Below are 19,265 nucleotides of genomic sequence, written 5' to 3' on the forward strand. Positions count from 1 at the left end.
AAGGACTGCACGGAACCATGGGGGTTAATCAATGCAAATTTAATAATGTATTGCACAACACAGGTGGAGGAAAAGTGAGGGAAGGGAGCACAGCAGTGGAGATAATGCAATATACATACAACTACTTTGAATAACTTGTCAAGGATAGGAAGCCTCAGATTGTCCTCCCAAAAGCAAAACACAGAAATCCTTATTAAACAAAAAAACGCAGAGTCCTTGTTACCTTACTTGTATAACACAGTGCAGAGTCTTTTCCTATCTGTCCCTAACTAAAAGTAGTGTGCACACTTAACTGCAGATTTCAGCGTGGGGTACCTCGTCACCGTTGGGGCCCGTATTCCGCCGGCAGACACCTCTAAAGTTCAGTCTTTGTCCCGGGTCTGTAATTTGCACGCGCTGCCTGGCTCCTCGCTCCACATCCAGCCTCTTTGGATCTGTAATTTTGTAATTTGCACGTGCTGTCTGGCTCCTCGCTCCACATCCAGCCTCTTTGGATCTGTGTCTTGGGGGGGACACCACGCAACACTCTAAGGTACTTGGACCTCGGAAAAACAGGGCAGACTGAGGCCTTCTATCTTACAGCCCACTCCAGCACACTCCTCTCTGCCAAACAGCCACATGTAGACTCCTCCTCCTCCTGTTCCAGACTGAATCAAGTCACTTGAGCAGCAGGACTTTTTCCCGCTGTTCTCTGTTTTGACAGCAGGTGGCAGCATAACACAAGGAAGTCCACCAAACAGTCTTTTAACCTATATATATATATATAAAAATGTTAACAGGTCTTACAGTATCACCGCCGTACAGCTGATGGCTCAGAGGTTGTCGTCTCATTTCAGCAGAATTATATCTATTTTACATTCATTTGGGATTAGAATGGCAGATGTCAGCCTTCACAGGTGTCAGCCCCCGCAGGTCTCAGCCTTCACAGGTGTCAGCCCCCACAGGTGTCAGCCTTCACAGGTGTCAGCCCCCGCAGGTGTCAGCCTTCACAGGTGTCAGCCCCCGCAGGTGTCAGCCTTCACAGGTGTCAGCCCCCGCAGGTGTCAGCCTCTACAGGTGTTAGCCCACGCAGGTGTCAGTCTTTGGAGGTGTCATCCCCGCAGATGTCAGCCTCCACAGATGTCAGCCTTTGCAGATGTCAGCCTCCACAGATGTCAGCCTTTGCAGATGTCAGCCTCCACAGGCATCAGCCTTTTCAGGTGTCAGCCCTCGTATGTGTAAGCCCCCACAGGTGTCAGTCTTTGCTGGTGTCAGCCCCCGCAGATGTTAGTCTTCACAGGAGTCACTTTTTGCAGATGTTGGCCCTCGCAGGTTTCAGCCTCCCCAGTCATGTGAATAAAGACATGACAGGTATTATCAGGCACGTCAGGCTTTATTATCCACAAAGTTCACCTTCGCCTCGCTGCGGTATTATTAGTGCTCATTGGGTGGAGACTTTACATATTCTAGGATCAAATCAGTGCACATACAGCCATAGGAGCTGATATAATTTTGCAGCTCCTGCTTTGGGAGAATTTTTTTTTGCCTACAGTCATGACCCTTTTAGTGGCCGGCCTCTATTGAATCCACAAAGGAGATTAAGAATGGCTGAGAAGACTCCTAAAGATGGTGGTAGCCACATGTTCTGCCGGGGCCAATGGAGAGTAGCCATAATCCTCCAACTATGATGTCAGCGAATGTTCCCAATAGTTCTACATGGGTACTGTGAAGTTGTCCAATATGTTGGTGCAGTGACATGGTCCATTTAGTGCAAGAGATGGAGGCAGCATCTTGTAAATGGGGTTACATTTACATACTTAGGTTGGAGGACATCTTCCACCCATGCCGACTATAATTTCTGCTTTGTTGGTCTGTGTGCTGTGGTGTCCCAGATTTGCTGGAGAAAGAGTTGCTTTGTGCTTGGCGTTGTTGTGGAGTTTGCTTCCTTCCTGCTCTTGTTTTCCTCCTAATCTCTTGTTGTCTTTTATCTATCTCTATGTGTACGCACTGTGGGCAGAGTTTGGGTTTCCAAGACAGTATTTTGGAAATGGGGTTACATTTACTAAAAATCTCTCTATTGTAAGCCTTGTGGCAGGAACCCCATCCTTTCTATAGCCAAACCACCCTAAAATAGAGCACGGGGTAATCACAATATGTTGGATTCCATCTGTTTTGCTGGAGACAAATTTTAGGGAGCACAGTCTCCTATTGATCGGCTCAGCTGTTGATGGAAACCCCACCCCTTAACCAAGGAAGGCGGAGTTAACAATCAGTCAACCTACTGAAGAGAGGGAAGTGGGGAGAGGCTCCTGCTGCAGCAAGTTGTCTTAAAGCCCGAACAGGACAGTAGGATAATGGGTGAATAGATATTGGATCTCCTAAATGGATCGATTTATTAATAAGTTAATGAATGAATGGATGAGACAAATGGCTGCAGCAGGAGCCTCCCCCCACTGCCTTGTCTGTAGGAGTATCAATGATTGTTAAACCTTATATTTCTTAGGTTTATTAATAAAAGGGATAAAAAAAGATGGAAAAATACTGGGAAATTTGATTAATTTTTATTTTTGATGTATTTTCTGTGTTTAGAGTCTTTTTAACACAATAATAGCCCCAGGTGGATCCCTCCGCTCCCTACAGGACAACTAATAGTTATCATCTACAATAATAAGGAGACGGACTTTGGAGACTTGAATGACGCATTTCAGTCTGAAGCTAATGGACAGAAAATATCTCGGGTTCAAAGTTAAAACTCCACAGATGATTGTGCGGCTCCAGCCTCCACCCAGTGAATCATATACACTGTCGGTAATCACGGCTATGGTGAATGGAGGCAGAGTCCAGGTAAGAAAAGGGTTAATTAGGGCGAAAATAATGGGGGGAGTAACAGATGATGAATGAATATATTATGGATGATGATTGAACACATTGTGTCATCTAATCCGGAGCAGGAAAGGGTTAACAGATTCATAGTTTTACTTAAAGGGGAAATCCACTCATGCAAAATGTGGGTTCAAGGACTGAGCACCTTCATATTGGAAGTGCATTGGAATCTGGCTCCTGGAGATCAGGGGCCACAGTTACAGCGTAGGTGTCCCTATAACACTGTGTAACCAAACAGGCAGAGCTATGGCCCCCGATATCCCCTTCATGCTCTTCATGAATTTGGAAGATGAGGTCCAAGGAGCAACATTTCCCTTTAAGGCTTAATTCTCCAGATGCCTCTATGTAGAGAACTTGTCAGGAGGGAGAGGGGGGAGATGCAGCTGCTTCTCTATAGAGGATAAGCAGAAGTTCTTCATTACTTATTGTTGTGTTACAGTATTTATGGTTTTATAGCTGCAATTCCTATAGAATCTTCATGTTAGATACAATGTATCACTGTCACACGGAGTTTTACACAAAACTCACCGAGTGTCATGGCGGCATCAGACACTGTTCACATTACAGATTCTGACACTCCGTCCAATAGTTTTTCTGATATTTCTGATCTACACAGGCAGACTCGGGCGTCGACCAGCAGTGTGCTTAGTCATAGACAGGCTAGCCTGCTTGTTAGGCTTCTGGGATCACATGTTGTAAGGCAGCCTATCTCATCGGCTCCCCACATACGTACGCTGGAGGAGATCTTCCACCCATGCCGACTATAGTTTCTGCTTTTTTGGTCTCTGAGTTGTGGTGTCCCAGATACTTGGTGTTGTGAAGTTACCTCTCATCTGGTTAGGCTTCTGGAATCAAATGTTGTAAGGCAGCCTATCATATCTGCTCCTCTCATACTTACGTTGGAGGAGACCTTCCACCCATGCCACCTATAGTTTCTGCTTTCCTGCTCTGTGCTGTGGTGTCCCAGATTCGCTGGCGAAAGATTGCTTTATACTTGGAATTGTTGTGAAGTTACTCATCATCTGGTTAGGCTTCTGTGATCAAATGTTGTGAGGCAGCTTATCACATCTGCTCCTCTCATACTTAGGTTGGAGGAAATCTTCCACCCATGCCAACTATAGTTGCTGTTTTGTTGGTCTGTGAGTTGTGGTGTCCCAGATTTGCTGGAGAAAGAATGCTTTATACTTGGAGTTGTTGTGAAGTTACCCGTCGTCTGGTTAGGCTTTTGGGATCAAATGTTGTAAGGCAGTCTTTGACATCTGCTTCTCTCGTACTTAGGTTGGAGGAGATCTTCCACCCATGCCGACTATAGTTTCTGCTTTGCTGGTCTGTGTGCTGTGGTGTCCCAGATTTGCTGGAGAAAGAGTGCTTTATACCTGGAGTTGTTGTGAAGTTACCTGTTATCTGGTTAGGCTTCTGTGATCAAATGTTGTGAGGCAGCCTATCACATCTGGTCCTCTCATACTTAGGTTGGAGGAGGTCTTCCTCCCATGCCAACTATAGGTCTGTGAGTTGTGGTGTTCCAGATTTGCTGGAGAATGAGTTTCTTTGTGCTTTGTATTGTTGTGAAGTTACCCATCATCTTGTTGTTTCCTCCCTGCTCTTATTTTCCTCCTAATCGCTTATTGTTTTATACCTCTGTGTGATAGAGTTTTGTTTTCCCCTGTTTGTCTATTTCTGTGGGATAAATCACAGAAATAGACAAACAAGGGAAAACAAAACTCTGTCACACAGCATGCACACAGAGGTATATGACAATAAGAGATTAGAGGAAAACAAGAGCAGGGAGGAAAGAACAAGGGGACGGTAAACTTCACAACAACACTAAATTCAAAGGAACTCTTTCTCCAGTACCCAGACCAACACAGTAGAAACTATAGTCAGTGTGGGAGAGAGATCTCCTCCAACCTAAGTATGAGAGGAGAAGATGTGATAGGCTGCTTTACAACATGTGATCATAGAAGCCTAACCAGACGATGGGTAACTTCACAACAACTCCAAGTATAAAGCACTCTTTCTCCAGCAAATCTGGGACACCACAGCACACAGACCTGCAAAGCAAAAACTATAGTCGGCATGGGAGGAAGATCTCCTCCAACCTAAGTATGAGAGGAGAAGATGTGATAGGCTGCCTCACAACATGTAATCCCAGAAGACTAACAAGCAGGTTAGCAGAGGTTAACTCTTGCTAGCCTGCTTATGACTGAGCACACTGCTGGTTAACGCCCGAGTCTGCCTGTGTAGATCAGACACACCAGAGAAACCATGGGGCAGAGTATCAGAATCTGCAATGTGAACAGTGTCTGATGCCGCCATGACAGTGAGTTTTGTATAAAACTCCACGTGACAATCACTGACATCACCTCCCTGTAATTTTCGTCTTATCATGGTTTTCCCACATAAGCAAAAGTCAAATTCTTGGGATCACCAGCTCCCCTAAAAATTTGGGTCCCCAAATGTCTCATATTGATCATAATCGTTCACATCACCTCTGTGTCCCGGAATCCCACATCTAAAATAATAAAATGCTATTATTTTTTTCATTCATTCATTCGTTTTAATTAATTTATTCATTCATTTGTTTATACATTCATTTATTGCTTTTTATATATCATGCATTGCTTGTATAGCGCCAACATATTCCGCAGCGCCTTACGGAGATCAGCTTTATATGTTCATTCATTCATTCATTCATTCATTCATACATTTGCACATGCGTTCACTCTCATCTCTCCATACGTTTCTGGTTATGTTTACTTTGTATTTATTGTTTCAGGCATTTGCTGCTTTTTTATCCTCAGTGATTCACTCATTGGTTCATTCACTTGTTATTTCATTTATTCATCAATAAATTTATTTCTATATTAATGTATTACTTTGTAGGTAATTTACTCAATTTTGAATAAATTCTTCATTCATTCATTCATTCAATCAATCACTGATACATTACTAATTTCTCTCATTCTATCCATGTTTCTAATCTTATTTTTTCTTTTCATTGATTCTCTTACTTTACATGTTCTCTCGTTCATTCATTTATGGTTTCATTCATTCACTCACTCATTCATATGTAGTTTAGTATTTGTATTTTTGTCTTATTCCTAAGTCATCATTTCACCCTATCATTAATTAATTAATTAATTCATTCATTTGTTCCATAGTCATTTATTAATCAATTTGTTTCTACACTAATTATCTTTGTATGTTCATTAATTGTTTTCATTCATTCATTCCAATCTTGTATATTTGATTAATTCATTATTTATTCATGAGTTCATCCATTTATTCAAGAATTTGTATATGCATTCATTGCCATTCATCTATGTTCATTCATTCATTCATTCATTCATCCATTTTTTTATTTCATTCACTCATTTTCATTTATTTCTATATATTGATATGCTGACTCATGCTTTCATTCATGCATTCCTGTTTGTAATTAATGACCTATTAAATAGTTAATTTATTAATTCACTTTTTCTTTCATTCTTATTCATTCATACTGGACAGCCGGCTATAGAAAACAGAGCCACCAATGTGGTGGTCGGAACCCACAGATAATGCAAGGGTGCCGAAAGGTAAATTCTTCATTATGTACTCACATTGTCATTCATTCATTCATTTATTAATTTCTCAACTTTAATGGTTTTAACGAGACTCCAATCATAAAGAAAAAGGTCGACGTAAAAAGTGAAGGTTCTCAACCGATCAGGTTCAAAATGTTCCTTTGGCAAATAAGACACTTTTTAATTAATTAATTAATTAATTAATTAATTTGTTTGTTTGTTTGTTCATTTGTTCGTTCATTCTTTCATTCATTCATTCATTAATAGTATTGTTGATTGGAGATGCTCAAATTTGTTGCTAATTCCATATTGTCCCATTTCATTAAGATCCTACAACATTTTTGAATTCTTATCATGTATTTTTGGATCTCCAGCAGGACTCGATCAGGATCTCAGAGGTGACCTCAGTGTGAACCTACCACCATGCGTAAACCATTCATCCCAGTGCTCCTCCTTGCCTTAATACTTTTAACCTTTGGTTGGTACCGGAGTGATTTCCAGGTGAGACGAGCCTATAGACCTACAACTGTTTGACTTCTTCGTCCTTCCATAGTAGCTTCAAAAGTCATAAAATCCAATTGTGTGATGAGAATATTCTGAATTTCAGAATCCTTGGAGACATTTGTTTCGGACCTACCCCACACCCACCACCGACCAAAGTCAACCTTTGGCAAAAGAGTCGACTCTTCCACCCAAAACTGAGCTCCAGGTAGAAGTGGACGCCATATTTGAAAAAATAGAGAAACTCATCCCCAAAGTCTCATTTACAGACTTTAACCAGACCACAAATGGAAGGAACAGTAAGGTTTCCATTGTCAACCCCTGGAAGACATATTGTGTGGGAGAAGACTTAGTGGTGCAGGTTGATATGTTTGATCACTTTGGCAACAGGAAGACGTACGGAGGAGACTTCTTGAGACCAAGACTCGTTTCTGCAGCTCTTGGAGCTTCTATCTCAGGAACCGTTGAGGACTTAAAAAATGGGTCCTACCACGTTCACTTTCCATTATACTGGACCGGAAAAGTCAATGTCAACATTCTGTTGTTCTACCCAAGTGAAGGAGTGGCCGCTCTCTGGAGGTCAAGACATTCCAGTCAAGGAATTGTTGGCTTTGAGGGAAAATATGAAAAGTTTGGTACAGAAGCCATAACTAAATGTGCCTTCTGGCTCTCCAAGGAAGAAGGGAAGGAGATCTGCGAATACAAGGACCCTCTATACGAGGAGGTCTTCCACTGCTACAAGGTTCCAAATTTTACTTGTGAAAGTCTGAATGAAATGAGGGGATATAATCTTCAGATCTCATATCTTACCCCGGTGGAACAGCAAATATTTCAGAGGTAGAATTTCCATTATGGTTTTTCCATTTTGAAGGGACAGTGAATCTATTGTAATTACCTTAAAGAGTAACCGTCATTTTATTTTTTATTTCATAAAGCAATAATACACATTCAAATATCCATCTTTAAAATAGATATTATCAGAGATTTCTACTTCTTTCTCCTCCTAGATTGATCTTTCACTCTTTATTCAGGGTAAAATTTGTATATGGTGACCACATTTCACATTACTGAGATAGGAGATTATACTTGGTGAAGATAAGATTCTATGGAGAGGGAGGAGCTAGCGAAACACACAGACATTCTGCTTCAAGTTCTCCTGAAACAACAGTTACAGGGGGAGGAGCTAGCGGAATACACAGACATTCTGCTTCAAGTTCTCCTGAAATAACAGTTACAGGGGGAGGAGCTAGAGGAACACACAGACATTCTGCTTCAAGTTCTCCTGAAACGAGAGTTACAGGGGAGGAGCTAGAGGAACACACAGACATTCTGCTTCAAGTTCTCCTGAAACAACAGTTGCAGGGGGAGGAGTTAGAGAAACACAAAGACATTCTGCTTCAAGTTCTCCTGAAACGAGAGTTACAGGGGGAGGAGCTAGAGGAACACACAGACATTCTGCTTAAAGTTCTCATGAAATGACAGTTACAGGGGAGGAGTTAGGGGTACTTTGCACACTACGACATTGCAAGCTGATGCTTGCGATCCCGAGCGCGATAGTCCCCGCCCCCGTCGCAGCTGCGATCTCTTGTGATAGCTGCCGTAGCGAACATTATCGCTACGGCAGCTTCACATGGACTTACCTGCCCTGCGACGTCGCTCTGGCTGGCGACCCGCCTCCTTCCTAAGGGGGCGGGTCGTGCGGCGTCACAGCGACGTCACACGGCAGGCGGCCAATAGAAGCGGAGAGGCGGAGATGAGCGGGACGTAAACATCCCGCCCACCTCCTTGCTTCCGCATAGCCGGCGTGAGCCGCAGGACGCAGGTAGGAGATGTTCCTCGCTCCTGCAGCTTCACACACAGTGATGTGTGCTGCTGCAGGAACGAGGAACAACATAGTAACATCGGTCCTTCCGAAATTATGGAAATGACCGAAGCTACAACGATGATATGATTTTGACGCTTTTGCGCTCGTTAATCGTATCAAAAATGATTTACACACTCCAATATTGACAGCGACGCCGGATGTGCGTCACTTTCGATTTGACTCCACCAACATTGCACCTGCGATGTTGTAGTGTGCGAAGTACCCCTTAGAGAAACACAAAGACATTCTGCTTCAAGTTCTCCCAAAACGAGAGTTACAGGGAGGAGTTAGAGGAACACACAGACATTTTGCTTCAAGTTCTCCTGAAACAACAGTTGCAGGGGGAGGAGCTAGAGGAACACAAAGACATTCTGCTTCAAGTTCTCCCAAAACGAGAGTTACAGGGAGGAGTTAGAGGAACACACAGACATTCTGCTTAAAGTTCTCCTGAAACAACAGTTACAGGGGGAGGAGCTAGAGGAACACACAGACATTCTGCTTCAAGTTCTCCTGAAACAACAGTTACAGGGGGAGGAGCTAGAGGAACACAAAGACATTCTGCTTCAAGTTCTCCTGAAACGAGAGTTACAGGGGGAGGAGTTAGAGGAACACTCAGACATTCTGCTTCAAGTTCTCCTGAAACGAGAGTTACAGGGGGAGGAGCTAGAGGAACGCACAGACATTCTGCTTCAAGTTCTCTGAAAATGACAGTTACAGGGGAGGAGCTAGTGAAACACACAAACATTCTACTTCAAGTTCTCCTGAAACAACAGTTACAGGGGGGAAGAGTTAGAGGAACACAAAGACATTCTGCTTCAAGTTCTCCTGAAATGACAGTTACAGGGGAGGAGCTAGAGGAACACACAGACATTCTGCTTCAAGTTCCCCTGAAATGAGAGTTAACAGGGGGAGGAGCTATCGGAACACAGACATTCTGCTTCAAGTTCTCCTGAAACGACAGTTACAGGGGGAAGAGCTAGAGGAGCACACAGACATTCTGCTGCATGTTCTCCTGAAATGACAGTTACAGGGGGAGGAGCTAGCGGAACACAAAGACATTCTGCTTCAAGTTCTCCTGAAACAACAGTTACAGGGGGAGGAGCTAGAGGAACACATAGACATTCTGCTTCAAGTTCTCCTGAAACAACAGTTACAGGGGAGGAGTTAGAGGAACACAAAGACATTCTGCTTCAAGTTCTTCTGAAACAACAGTTACAGGGGAACACACAGACATTTTGCTTCAAGTTCTCCTAAAATGACAGTTACATAGGAAGAAGCTAGCGGAACACAAAGACATTCTGCTTCAAGTTCTCCTGAAACAACAGTTACAGGGGGAGGAGCTAGAGGAACACATAGACATTCTGCTTCAAGTTCTCCTGAAACAACAGTTACAGGGGAGGAGTTAGAGGAACACAAAGACATTCTGCTTCAAGTTCTTCTGAAACAACAGTTACAGGGGAACACACAGACATTTTGCTTCAAGTTCTCCTAAAATGACAGTTACATAGGAAGAAGCTAGCGGAACACACAGACATTCTGCTTCAAGTTCTCGTGAAACAACAGTTACTTTTTAAATCTTTGTTTAAAAAACCCAAACATTTAAATTGTAACTGTCATTTCAAGAGAACTTGCAGTAGAATATCTGTTTGTTCCTCTAGCTCCACCCTCCCCTCTCCATAGAATATTATAAGCTCCAACCAACATTCACTATCTCAATAATGTGAAAGTTTGTCTTCATCCCATATATATTTTATGCTTGAATTGAGAATGAAAAATGAATTCAGGACGGGAAAGAATCAGATGCCTCGGATCAGATATATTACAAAGTTGCTTATTTTCACATGTCCTGTTGATTTACGGAAAAAAAAAATAAAGTTAAATTATCATCAGGAAATGACCTACTGTTTAAATCAAGCTTTGTGGCAATTTTGTTTTTCAATTAAACCCCCCCCCCAAAAGTAGTCAGTTTGCAATTTTCACATTGGTCACTGGAGATATTTTAGACTAATACTTCCAGTGTTTTCAGGAAGAGTTTTCAGTAGGCTCCCTATTATCAGAGGCAGGATTACAGAGATAACACCTCTATACACAGTTGATAACACAAGATCCACAATAGATAATGTAACAGCTCACCTTCTCCTCCTCCCTAGATGCTTCAATACAAAAGATAAGAGTCAGTGTCTGTTCATTGTGGTTAATACGCTTGTGGATTTTATGAATCAAGAGAAAGTTAGAATCTATTTATGCTGTGCTAATCCTGCAGCTGTGCACCTCCGGTGTTGCCCCAAAAGCCTGGACTAGCAGAGAAGTTGCAGGCCAGGTTTGACCTCCTTCCTGTCATGGTTCTGATGAGCAGAGCTTCTTGTGTTGTTCTTCTTCTTGCCTGTTCCATCGCCCAGAGCTTTATGCAGGTTTGGATGCTCTGCTGTTTGTCTTGATCACCTATGGATGGGTTTTCTCTCAGCGCTGGGTTCTAGGCTGGTCCTGGGAGGTGCCTGCACAGATGCTTCTCGTTCCTGGTGACTGCTCTGGGAGTATCCTCGCCCGTAACGTTGCCAGTCGTACTTCCTGGTTATACAGTAGTGCTCTCAGCTCCCGTTGTGTTTAGTGATCTGATCTTGGCTCTCGACTCTGGACTCTTGTTGACTCTTCTCTACCTGACTCCCTGTTTTTGTCATTGCCTTCTGGCTTCTGACCTCGGACCTCCTCCTGACCACATCCCCGCCTGCTCCCTGTATCCTGTACGTACTCTCCTGGAATCCTGACCCTCGGCTTGTATCTTGATCTCGTATCTGTCTGCTCCCAGTGTCCTGTTGTTACCTCCTGGCTCCTGACCTCGGCTTGTCTGACTGTGAAGGTAGCCTGGGCTATAAATTGTTTGTTCAAATGTAATAAGATTATCTGTGTATGTAAATAATCAAAATATAGATGTCATTGCATAATTATCTGTGTGTCTATATGACAATTGCACAGACGCCATAATATGATTCTAAGCTGTATGGTCAAGAAGGAGTTAACCAAGGACAAATGTACAAACAATGAACAGAGAAGGTATTTATGCTTATCAGTGGTTTCACACAAAGAGAGAATGTATTATCCGTGGGATGAAATGTGGGTTTCTATGTCTCTACGCTCCTCCCTGTACTGTTTTAATGTGTGAGAAAAGACAGATTGATACTTTTGTACATGTCTGAAGGTTGAAATGTTACTAAAATCTGGGCTATAGAATATACGAGCCAGACGCAAGCCTGAGCTCAATCAGAGAACATGTCCTGTGTTCATTGATTATTGAGTCTCATAATATCTGCGCAGATACCTAATTTGGCCCCGTGCCTCTTGTGCCCTGAACAAAGACTCCATTAGCAGTCTTACCCAAATTTCTCCCTTGACATGACTACCTCTCCATTCACTGCACTCTAGTAGTGTCTAGCGCCACCTAGTGATGGGCATCATACTTCCCTGATGTTCACCAGTGCAAAAGGCATTTGCTAGGTGGAATATATCTCCCCTCTTCCACCATATCCTTTACTGTGTCACAAGTGTAATACTTAATTTCACCAGTAGGGGCAGTGCAGGGAATCTGCACACTTGCTGGCAGGTTGCTCCATTGATCACTGTTGATCGTTGCAGACAAACATAAATATATTGCTCAAATTCTTTCAATATTCCCCATTTTTATAGATTTATTAAAAATGTCAATTATTATATTTAGCATTTCTGTTTTAAAGGTCAAATATCGGTGTACCGCTCCCACAAATCTCACCTATAATTGTTTCCCAATGTAACTGTAAGTAATAATATAAATCTATTTTTTCTAATTTCAGGGAAAAAAAAAAATCTATTTTTAAATAATTGATTTAAATTTAAAGATATTTTTTTGGATCTTTTTCAGCCACAATAAAGACCCCAAAGCCAAAATGCCAGCCAGGAATGAGCTCCCCTGTCCCGAGCGGATACTACTATAATCAGACCTGGAATCCGCTATACTGTAACATGACGGTTTACAAGACGGCGGACGACTTTACTAATTGTCTGCAGGGGAAGACGCTCTTTCTGATCGGAGACTCCACATTACGTCAGTTCATCATGCACTTCACCGATGGAATCCAGAGTAAGGATTAGAACTAATGTGACTGAATAATTGTATCATGAGCGCCGCTCCCCTGCCTGCTTGGTCCCAGACTACCATGGACTGGGGCGCTCCTGATGATTGACAATTTGGACCAACAGCATGGCTTTAATATTGCAAACAGCAGCTTTGGTTGGCAGGAGAGCATCAAAGCTTGCAAGCTCTGCATCAAAGAGCTTGTAAGTGCTGTGCTTCCTTCCCAAAAGACTGGCCACCACTTATAGACTGAGCTGTAAATAATACAGGTAGAAATCCCTCTGTTCTTGAATATGTTTTAAAATAAGGTAAATTACAAGGTTAATGTGATGCTAGACACTACGAGCAGTACGAATAGAAGGGTAGTCAGAAAAGCCGGAATCATAAGCCAGGAGATAATATATAGGATTCAAGGAGCAGACAGAGACGTGGTCAGGAAGAGGTCTGAGGTCAGAAGCCGGGAGGTAACATATAAGGATCAGGGAGCAGACAGAGATGTGGTCAGGAAGAGGTCCAAGGTCAGAAGCTGGGAGATAAAATATAAGGCTTAGGGAGCAGACAGACGTGGTCAGGAAGAGGTCCGAGGTCAGAAGCCGGTAGGTAACATATAAGTTCAGGGAGAAGACAGAGACGTGGTCAGGAAGAGGTCCGAAGTCAGAAGCTGGGAGGTAACATATAAGGTTCAGGGAGCAGACAGAGACGTGGTCAAGAAGAGGTCCAAGGTCAGAAGCCGGGAGGTAACATATAAGGTTCAGGGAGCAGACAGAGACGTGGTCAGGAAGAGGTCCGAGGTCAGAAGCTGGGAGGTAACATATAAGGTTCAAGGAGCAGACAGAGACGTGGTCACGAAGAGGTCCAAGGTCAGAAGCTGGGAGGTAACATATAAGGTTCAGGGAGCAGTCAGAGACGTGATCAGGAAGAGCTCCGAAATCAGAAGCCGGGAGGTAACGTATAAGGTTCAGGGAGCAGACAGAGACATGGTCAGGAATAGGTCTGAGGTCAGAAGCCGGGAGGTAACGTATAAGGTTCAGGGACCAGACAGAAACATGGTCAGGAAGAGTTCCGAGGTCAGAAATTGGGAGGTAACGCATAAGGATCAGGGAGCAGACAGAGACGTGGTCAGGAAGAGGTCCAAGGTCAGAAGCCAAGATCAGAACACTTACACTAGACAGAAGCTAAGAGCACACTGAGCAAACAGGAAGTACAACTGGTGAAGTTCAGATAGAAAAAGCCCAGTAAAGAAACAGAGCAATCACCAGGAACGAGGCGCATCTGTGAAGGCATCTCCAAAAAACAGCGTGGACCCTAGTGCTGAAAAACAACCTGTCAGCAAGTGCACAGGACACATAACAGAGCATTTTTAAATTCAAAATACTCTACACAGCGGAGCCGTGACAAAAACATTCCAAATGCAAAATGCTCTGCACAGCGGAACCATGACAGTTGCTATTTTTACCAACAGTTTGCAATTTTAGCCATTTATGTTGTTGCTAAAACCCCTTTGCTATAATCAGTCACACTTTAGGACACATCCCTTCTCGGAATGTGTAATTAAATTTGTCTAAAACTATTCAAATTATGAGCCAAAATTCCCCAATAATTGTCTAATTTCTCATATAGATTACGGCTTAATCAAAAATTTTCTCCAAATTAGTTATCTAATAGGTCCAGGTCTTAGAATCCACCAAGGATGTTCCATTTTTGCCACATATTTCTGCTCCAATGGTCCAAAATGCAGAGGAAATGGTGGCATGGATGGAACATGGATGGACTAGGACCACCAGTGAGCGAGTCAATCTAACCTATACGTCCCCCCCTCTTGCTCATTGAGGGCTTTGTGTGGGGCAGCCAACCGTCTACGATGGCCAAATGTCCTACTAGAATTTGTAGACCGGGGTCATCTTTGCATCCTTCATGCATATTACATACAATTTCGTATGACCATCATCCCTTATTGTTATGTCCTCTCTTGTTTAGTAGTGAAATATTTCCGATTCCGCTATAAAGGATGGGCCGGTTGGTCTATGACACTGGAGGCCATGAACATGGAGAAGGATATATATGTTTCCTACAAGAGACACGGCTTCCCATTGGAGCACTCAGGCTTCTATTACGTCAAAGAAGACCTCTACACCAGTCGTCAGATCGACCAACGCGGCGGAGGGAAAAACACCATTTTTATGATCACGATAGGTCAACATTTTAGACAGTTCCCTCTTAAAATTTTCATTCAACGAGCTGTCAACATCCGAAGGGCTTTAGAACGACTGTTCCTCAGGAGTCCCACCACTAAGGTTATCGTAAAAACTGAAAATACGAGAGAGCTCTTTGCCTCAGTGGAAAGTCGAGGGGACTTCCATGGCTACACCCAGTATCTGGTCCTCAAGGAGGTTTTTCAGGGGATCAATGTCGGTTTTGTGGATGCGTGGGACATGACGGTGGCATCGGCTACATCGTCTGTACATCCTCCTGGATATACATTTGCTAATATATTGAGCCTGTCATTCACCTTTGCTTGTTAATAAAACAAAATGTCCCAATCTACAGAAGGCTTCTTGGACCAGACTGTAATTTTTGGATTACTTTTAGTTTTTTGGGCAAGTTATATGGAGTTATATGTAGATTCAGAGAAGGTCTTATGGACCAGGGAAATTCTTTTCGATCAGGTCAGTCTGTTGGAGCAGCTTCAACAAAAGGCTTCTTTGGCCAGATTGGTCAGAGAAGGTCACATGGACTAGAGTAGATGTGTTGGACTGGTTTCCGAATCCTAAAAAAGGGGAGGCTTTCTGTCTGAAATAGATTTCTAATATTGTAGAAGGTCACCTGAACCATGAGAGGTCTTGTAGGCTAGTGAGAACTTCATAGATCTAAATATAATCTGAATATCTTTCTTGGTCTACTGAAGGATACTTTGCCGCTAGGGATATCTTTCAAAAAGGGCTTCCTGGATCACAGAAAGTTTTTTTTTGATTAGGGGAGACCACATAGCCCAGACAATTTCTCCGAGAGTAGGGAAAGCTTTGTAGACTTAGGTATGACCATAATTGGTTTCTTGGATTACCAAACATTACTTTGATCAAAGCATATCATTTAGATGTTTGAAGGCTTCATGAACACAGAAGGTTTCTTGGATTAGGAACGACCACAAGGAACAGAGAATATCTCCAAAACAAGGGATGGCATCTTATCAAAGTAGGATTCATGAATCAGTGAAAGCCACATAGACCAGAAGAAGACTCTTGGAGCATAGGATGTCTCCTGAACTTGGTAAGATGTTTTGTGCTATGGAATGTTTCCTAGACTAATATCATTGAAATTTTCATTAACAGCTTTAACATCCTACATGTTGTGAGCCTGAGATGATGATTTCTTGGACCATTGAAAGGAAGTTGTCGTCAAAAAATATCTCTGTAACCAGTTTTGAAGACCTCATAGTTCTAGTTCAATTAATAGAGGGGAGGGTTAATTTCTATAATATTATATTATTTGTCAACCTCATGTAACTTATAAAATGATAATTTATTTGCATTTTATGATGATTTTAGAAAGAATAAACCTGTGATTTCACACATTTTTAAGATTATTTTCTCCAGACTTTCTACTGGTTTAGTCGGATCCCAGTTATCAGTCAATATATCAACAATGACCCCATATATTGTGCTCCAAATCTTCCTAAAGCAGTGTAATGAGGAGATAAAGATGATACAGGGGCTCCACGGCTGACTCTAGGACTGGGGTCCCTGTGCTGTCCCTTAACCAGACGGTAGACTTAAAGGTAGTCAGGTTCGAGACTCCAATGTAGCCCTGTCTCCTATCCTGGCCCTGATGACTACGTGCCCACCACCCAGGGATCAGAACAGGATGGAGATCCCAAGAACCCACCAATGAATGACTAACAGGGATAAACAAAAACTCTTGCACACCTAAAATCTGCACCAGGGCATAACCAAATCATGGAGAGAAAAAATATCCAGCATCGGATAAACGGAGAGATTAGGATAAAACTGAAAATTTTATTAAATCCATTAAAAGCAGGATGCAACACGCAAAAAGAGCATGGGGACACACAGTGAAAAAACACGAGACTTATCCTACACGTTTCAACCTTGCGGTCTTAGTCATGGATTGTTTGGTATCTCCAGAATGAAATATTTAACACTAGAACTACTGGACTCGTGACACCTATATAGAAATACATAGTGCAAAGAAGTCAAAATGACTACCTCAGTAGTTCTAGTGTTAAGACATATGCAAAAAGGGGCGTCAAAGGAAGAGATCATTGTGCTAATTAAGAACAAACATTCACAAGATGTGCACTCATTTAAAATTACAGGGAAAAAACACAATGAAATCACAATGTGATATAAAAACAGAGATATCAAAAAATAAACACAGACTAGTGAAAAAAATGCATAAAGGACAGATAAAAATGAATGTATGTATATCATAAATTAAACATAAAAACATTATATCCATGCATATGAAATTTGAGGAAGCAAAAAGAAATTTGTTGTGCATATATATATATATATATATATATATATATATATATATATATATACAGTGCCTACAAGTAGTATTCAACCCCCTGCAGATTTAGCAGGTTTGATAAGATGCAAATAAGTTAGAGCCTGCAAACTTCAAACAAGAGCAGGATTTATTAACAGATGCATAAATCTTACAAACCAACAAGTTATGTTGCTCAGTTAAATTTTAATACATTTTCAACATAAAAGTGTGGGTCAATTATTATTCAACCCCTAGGTTTAATATTTTGTGGAATAACCCTTGTTTGCAATAACAGCTAATAATCGTCTTTTATAAGGCCTGATCAGGCCGGCACAGGTCTCTGGAGTTATCTTGGCCCACTCCTCCATGCAGATCTTCTCCAAGTTATCTAGGTTCTTTGGGTGTCTCATGTGGACTTTAATCTTGAGCTCCTTCCACAAGTTTTCAATTAAGTTAAGGTCAGGAGACTGACTAGGCCACTGCAACACCTTGATTTTTTCCCTCTTGAACCAGGCCTTGGTTTTCTTGGCTGTGTGCTTTGGGTCGTTGTCTTGTTGGAAGATGAAACGACGACCCATCTTAAGATCCTTGATGGAGGAGCGGAGGTTCTTGGCCAAAATCTCCAGGTAGGCCGTGCTATCTTTCTTCCCATGGATGCAGACCAGATGGCCAGGCCCCTTGGCTGAGAAACAGCCCCACAGCATGATGCTGCCACCACCATGCTTGACTGTAGGGATGGTATTCTTGGGGTCGTATGCAGTGCCATCCAGTCTCCAAACGTCACGTGTGTGGTTGGCACCAAAGATCTCGATCTTGGTCTCATCAGAACAGAGAACCTTGAACCAGTCTGTCTCAGAGTCCTCCAAGTGATCATGAGCAAACTGTAGACGAGCCTTGACATGACGCTTTGAAAGTAAAGGTACCTTACGGGCTCGTCTGGAACGGAGACCATTGCGGTGGAGTACGTTACTTATGGTATTGACTGAAACCAATGTCCCCACTGCCATGAGATCTTCCCGGAGCTCCTTCCTTGTTGTCCTTGGGTTAGCCTTGACTCTTCGGACAAGCCTGGCCTCGGCACGGGTGGAAACTTTCAAAGGCTGTCCAGGCCGTGGAAGGCTAACAGTAGTTCCATAAGCCTTCCACTTCCGGATGATGCTCCCAACAGTGGAGACAGGTAGGCCCAACTCCTTGGAAAGGGTTTTATACCCCTTGCCAGCCTTGTGACCCTCCACGATCTTGTCTCTGATGGCCTTGGAATGCTCCTTTGTCTTTCCCATGTTGACCAAGTATGAGTGCTGTTCACAAGTTTGGGGAGGGTCTTAATTAGTCAGAAAAGGCTGGAAAAAGAGATAATTAATCCAAACATGTGAAGCTCATTGTTCTTTGTGCCTGAAATACTTCTTAATACTTTAGGGGAACCAAACAGAATTCTGGTGGTTTGAGGGGTTGAATAATAAATGACCCTCTGAATAAACTTTACACAATTTAAAAAAAAAAAAAAAAAAAAGAAATAACATTCTTTTTTGCTGCATTTCACACTTCCAGGCTGATCTACAGTCCAAATGTCACAATGCCAAGTTAATTCCGAATGTGTAAACCTGCTAAATCTGCAGGGGGTTGAATACTACTTGTAGGCACTGTATATATATATACACACATGCATACGTTTATGCATGTATATACACACACATGCACATATATAGAATTATAAAGAGAGCAGGAAACTTTTTAGAAGATGGATAAGCACCCTCCGATAAATATTGGAGTTGAAAAAAACCCTGTTTTTATCTCAAATGTCGAGTGCCTTGCTGATTTATTATTTCAGTGAAAGCTGCCATGCTTATATGTAAAATAT

The 19,265-nt window shown here is 42.3% G+C and overlaps 1 protein-coding gene across 1 annotated transcript; it reads left to right on the forward strand.

Moving 5' to 3' along the window:
* Positions 1-2,599: 2,599 nt before the first annotated feature.
* On the forward strand, positions 2,600-16,453 carry LOC142245582 (NXPE family member 4-like). Its single transcript, XM_075318413.1, has 7 exons — positions 2,600-2,823; positions 6,373-6,440; positions 6,803-6,929; positions 7,036-7,766; positions 12,522-12,580; positions 12,686-12,904; positions 14,876-16,453. Exons 3-7 carry the CDS (start codon positions 6,852-6,854, stop codon positions 15,418-15,420), a joined length of 1,632 nt encoding a protein of 543 aa, XP_075174528.1. The 5' UTR covers positions 2,600-2,823; positions 6,373-6,440; positions 6,803-6,851; the 3' UTR covers positions 15,421-16,453.
* Positions 16,454-19,265: the final 2,812 nt, after the last annotated feature.

This window comes from Anomaloglossus baeobatrachus, chromosome 7 (genome assembly GCF_048569485.1).
Source record: "Anomaloglossus baeobatrachus isolate aAnoBae1 chromosome 7, aAnoBae1.hap1, whole genome shotgun sequence".
Classification (NCBI taxonomy): Eukaryota; Metazoa; Chordata; class Amphibia; order Anura; family Aromobatidae; genus Anomaloglossus; species Anomaloglossus baeobatrachus.

Bases quoted from the DNA above. Each gene is read 5' to 3' on its own strand.
- LOC142245582 (XM_075318413.1), top strand. From the start codon at position 6,852: ATGCGTAAACCATTCATCCCAGTGCTCCTCCTTGCCTTAATACTTTTA. The intron at 7,767-12,521 runs GTAGAATTTCCA...TCTGTTTTAAAG, and splicing joins GAACAGCAAATATTTCAGAG to GTCAAATATCGGTGTACCGC. The intron at 12,581-12,685 runs GTAAGTAATAAT...GATCTTTTTCAG, and splicing joins AATTGTTTCCCAATGTAACT to CCACAATAAAGACCCCAAAG.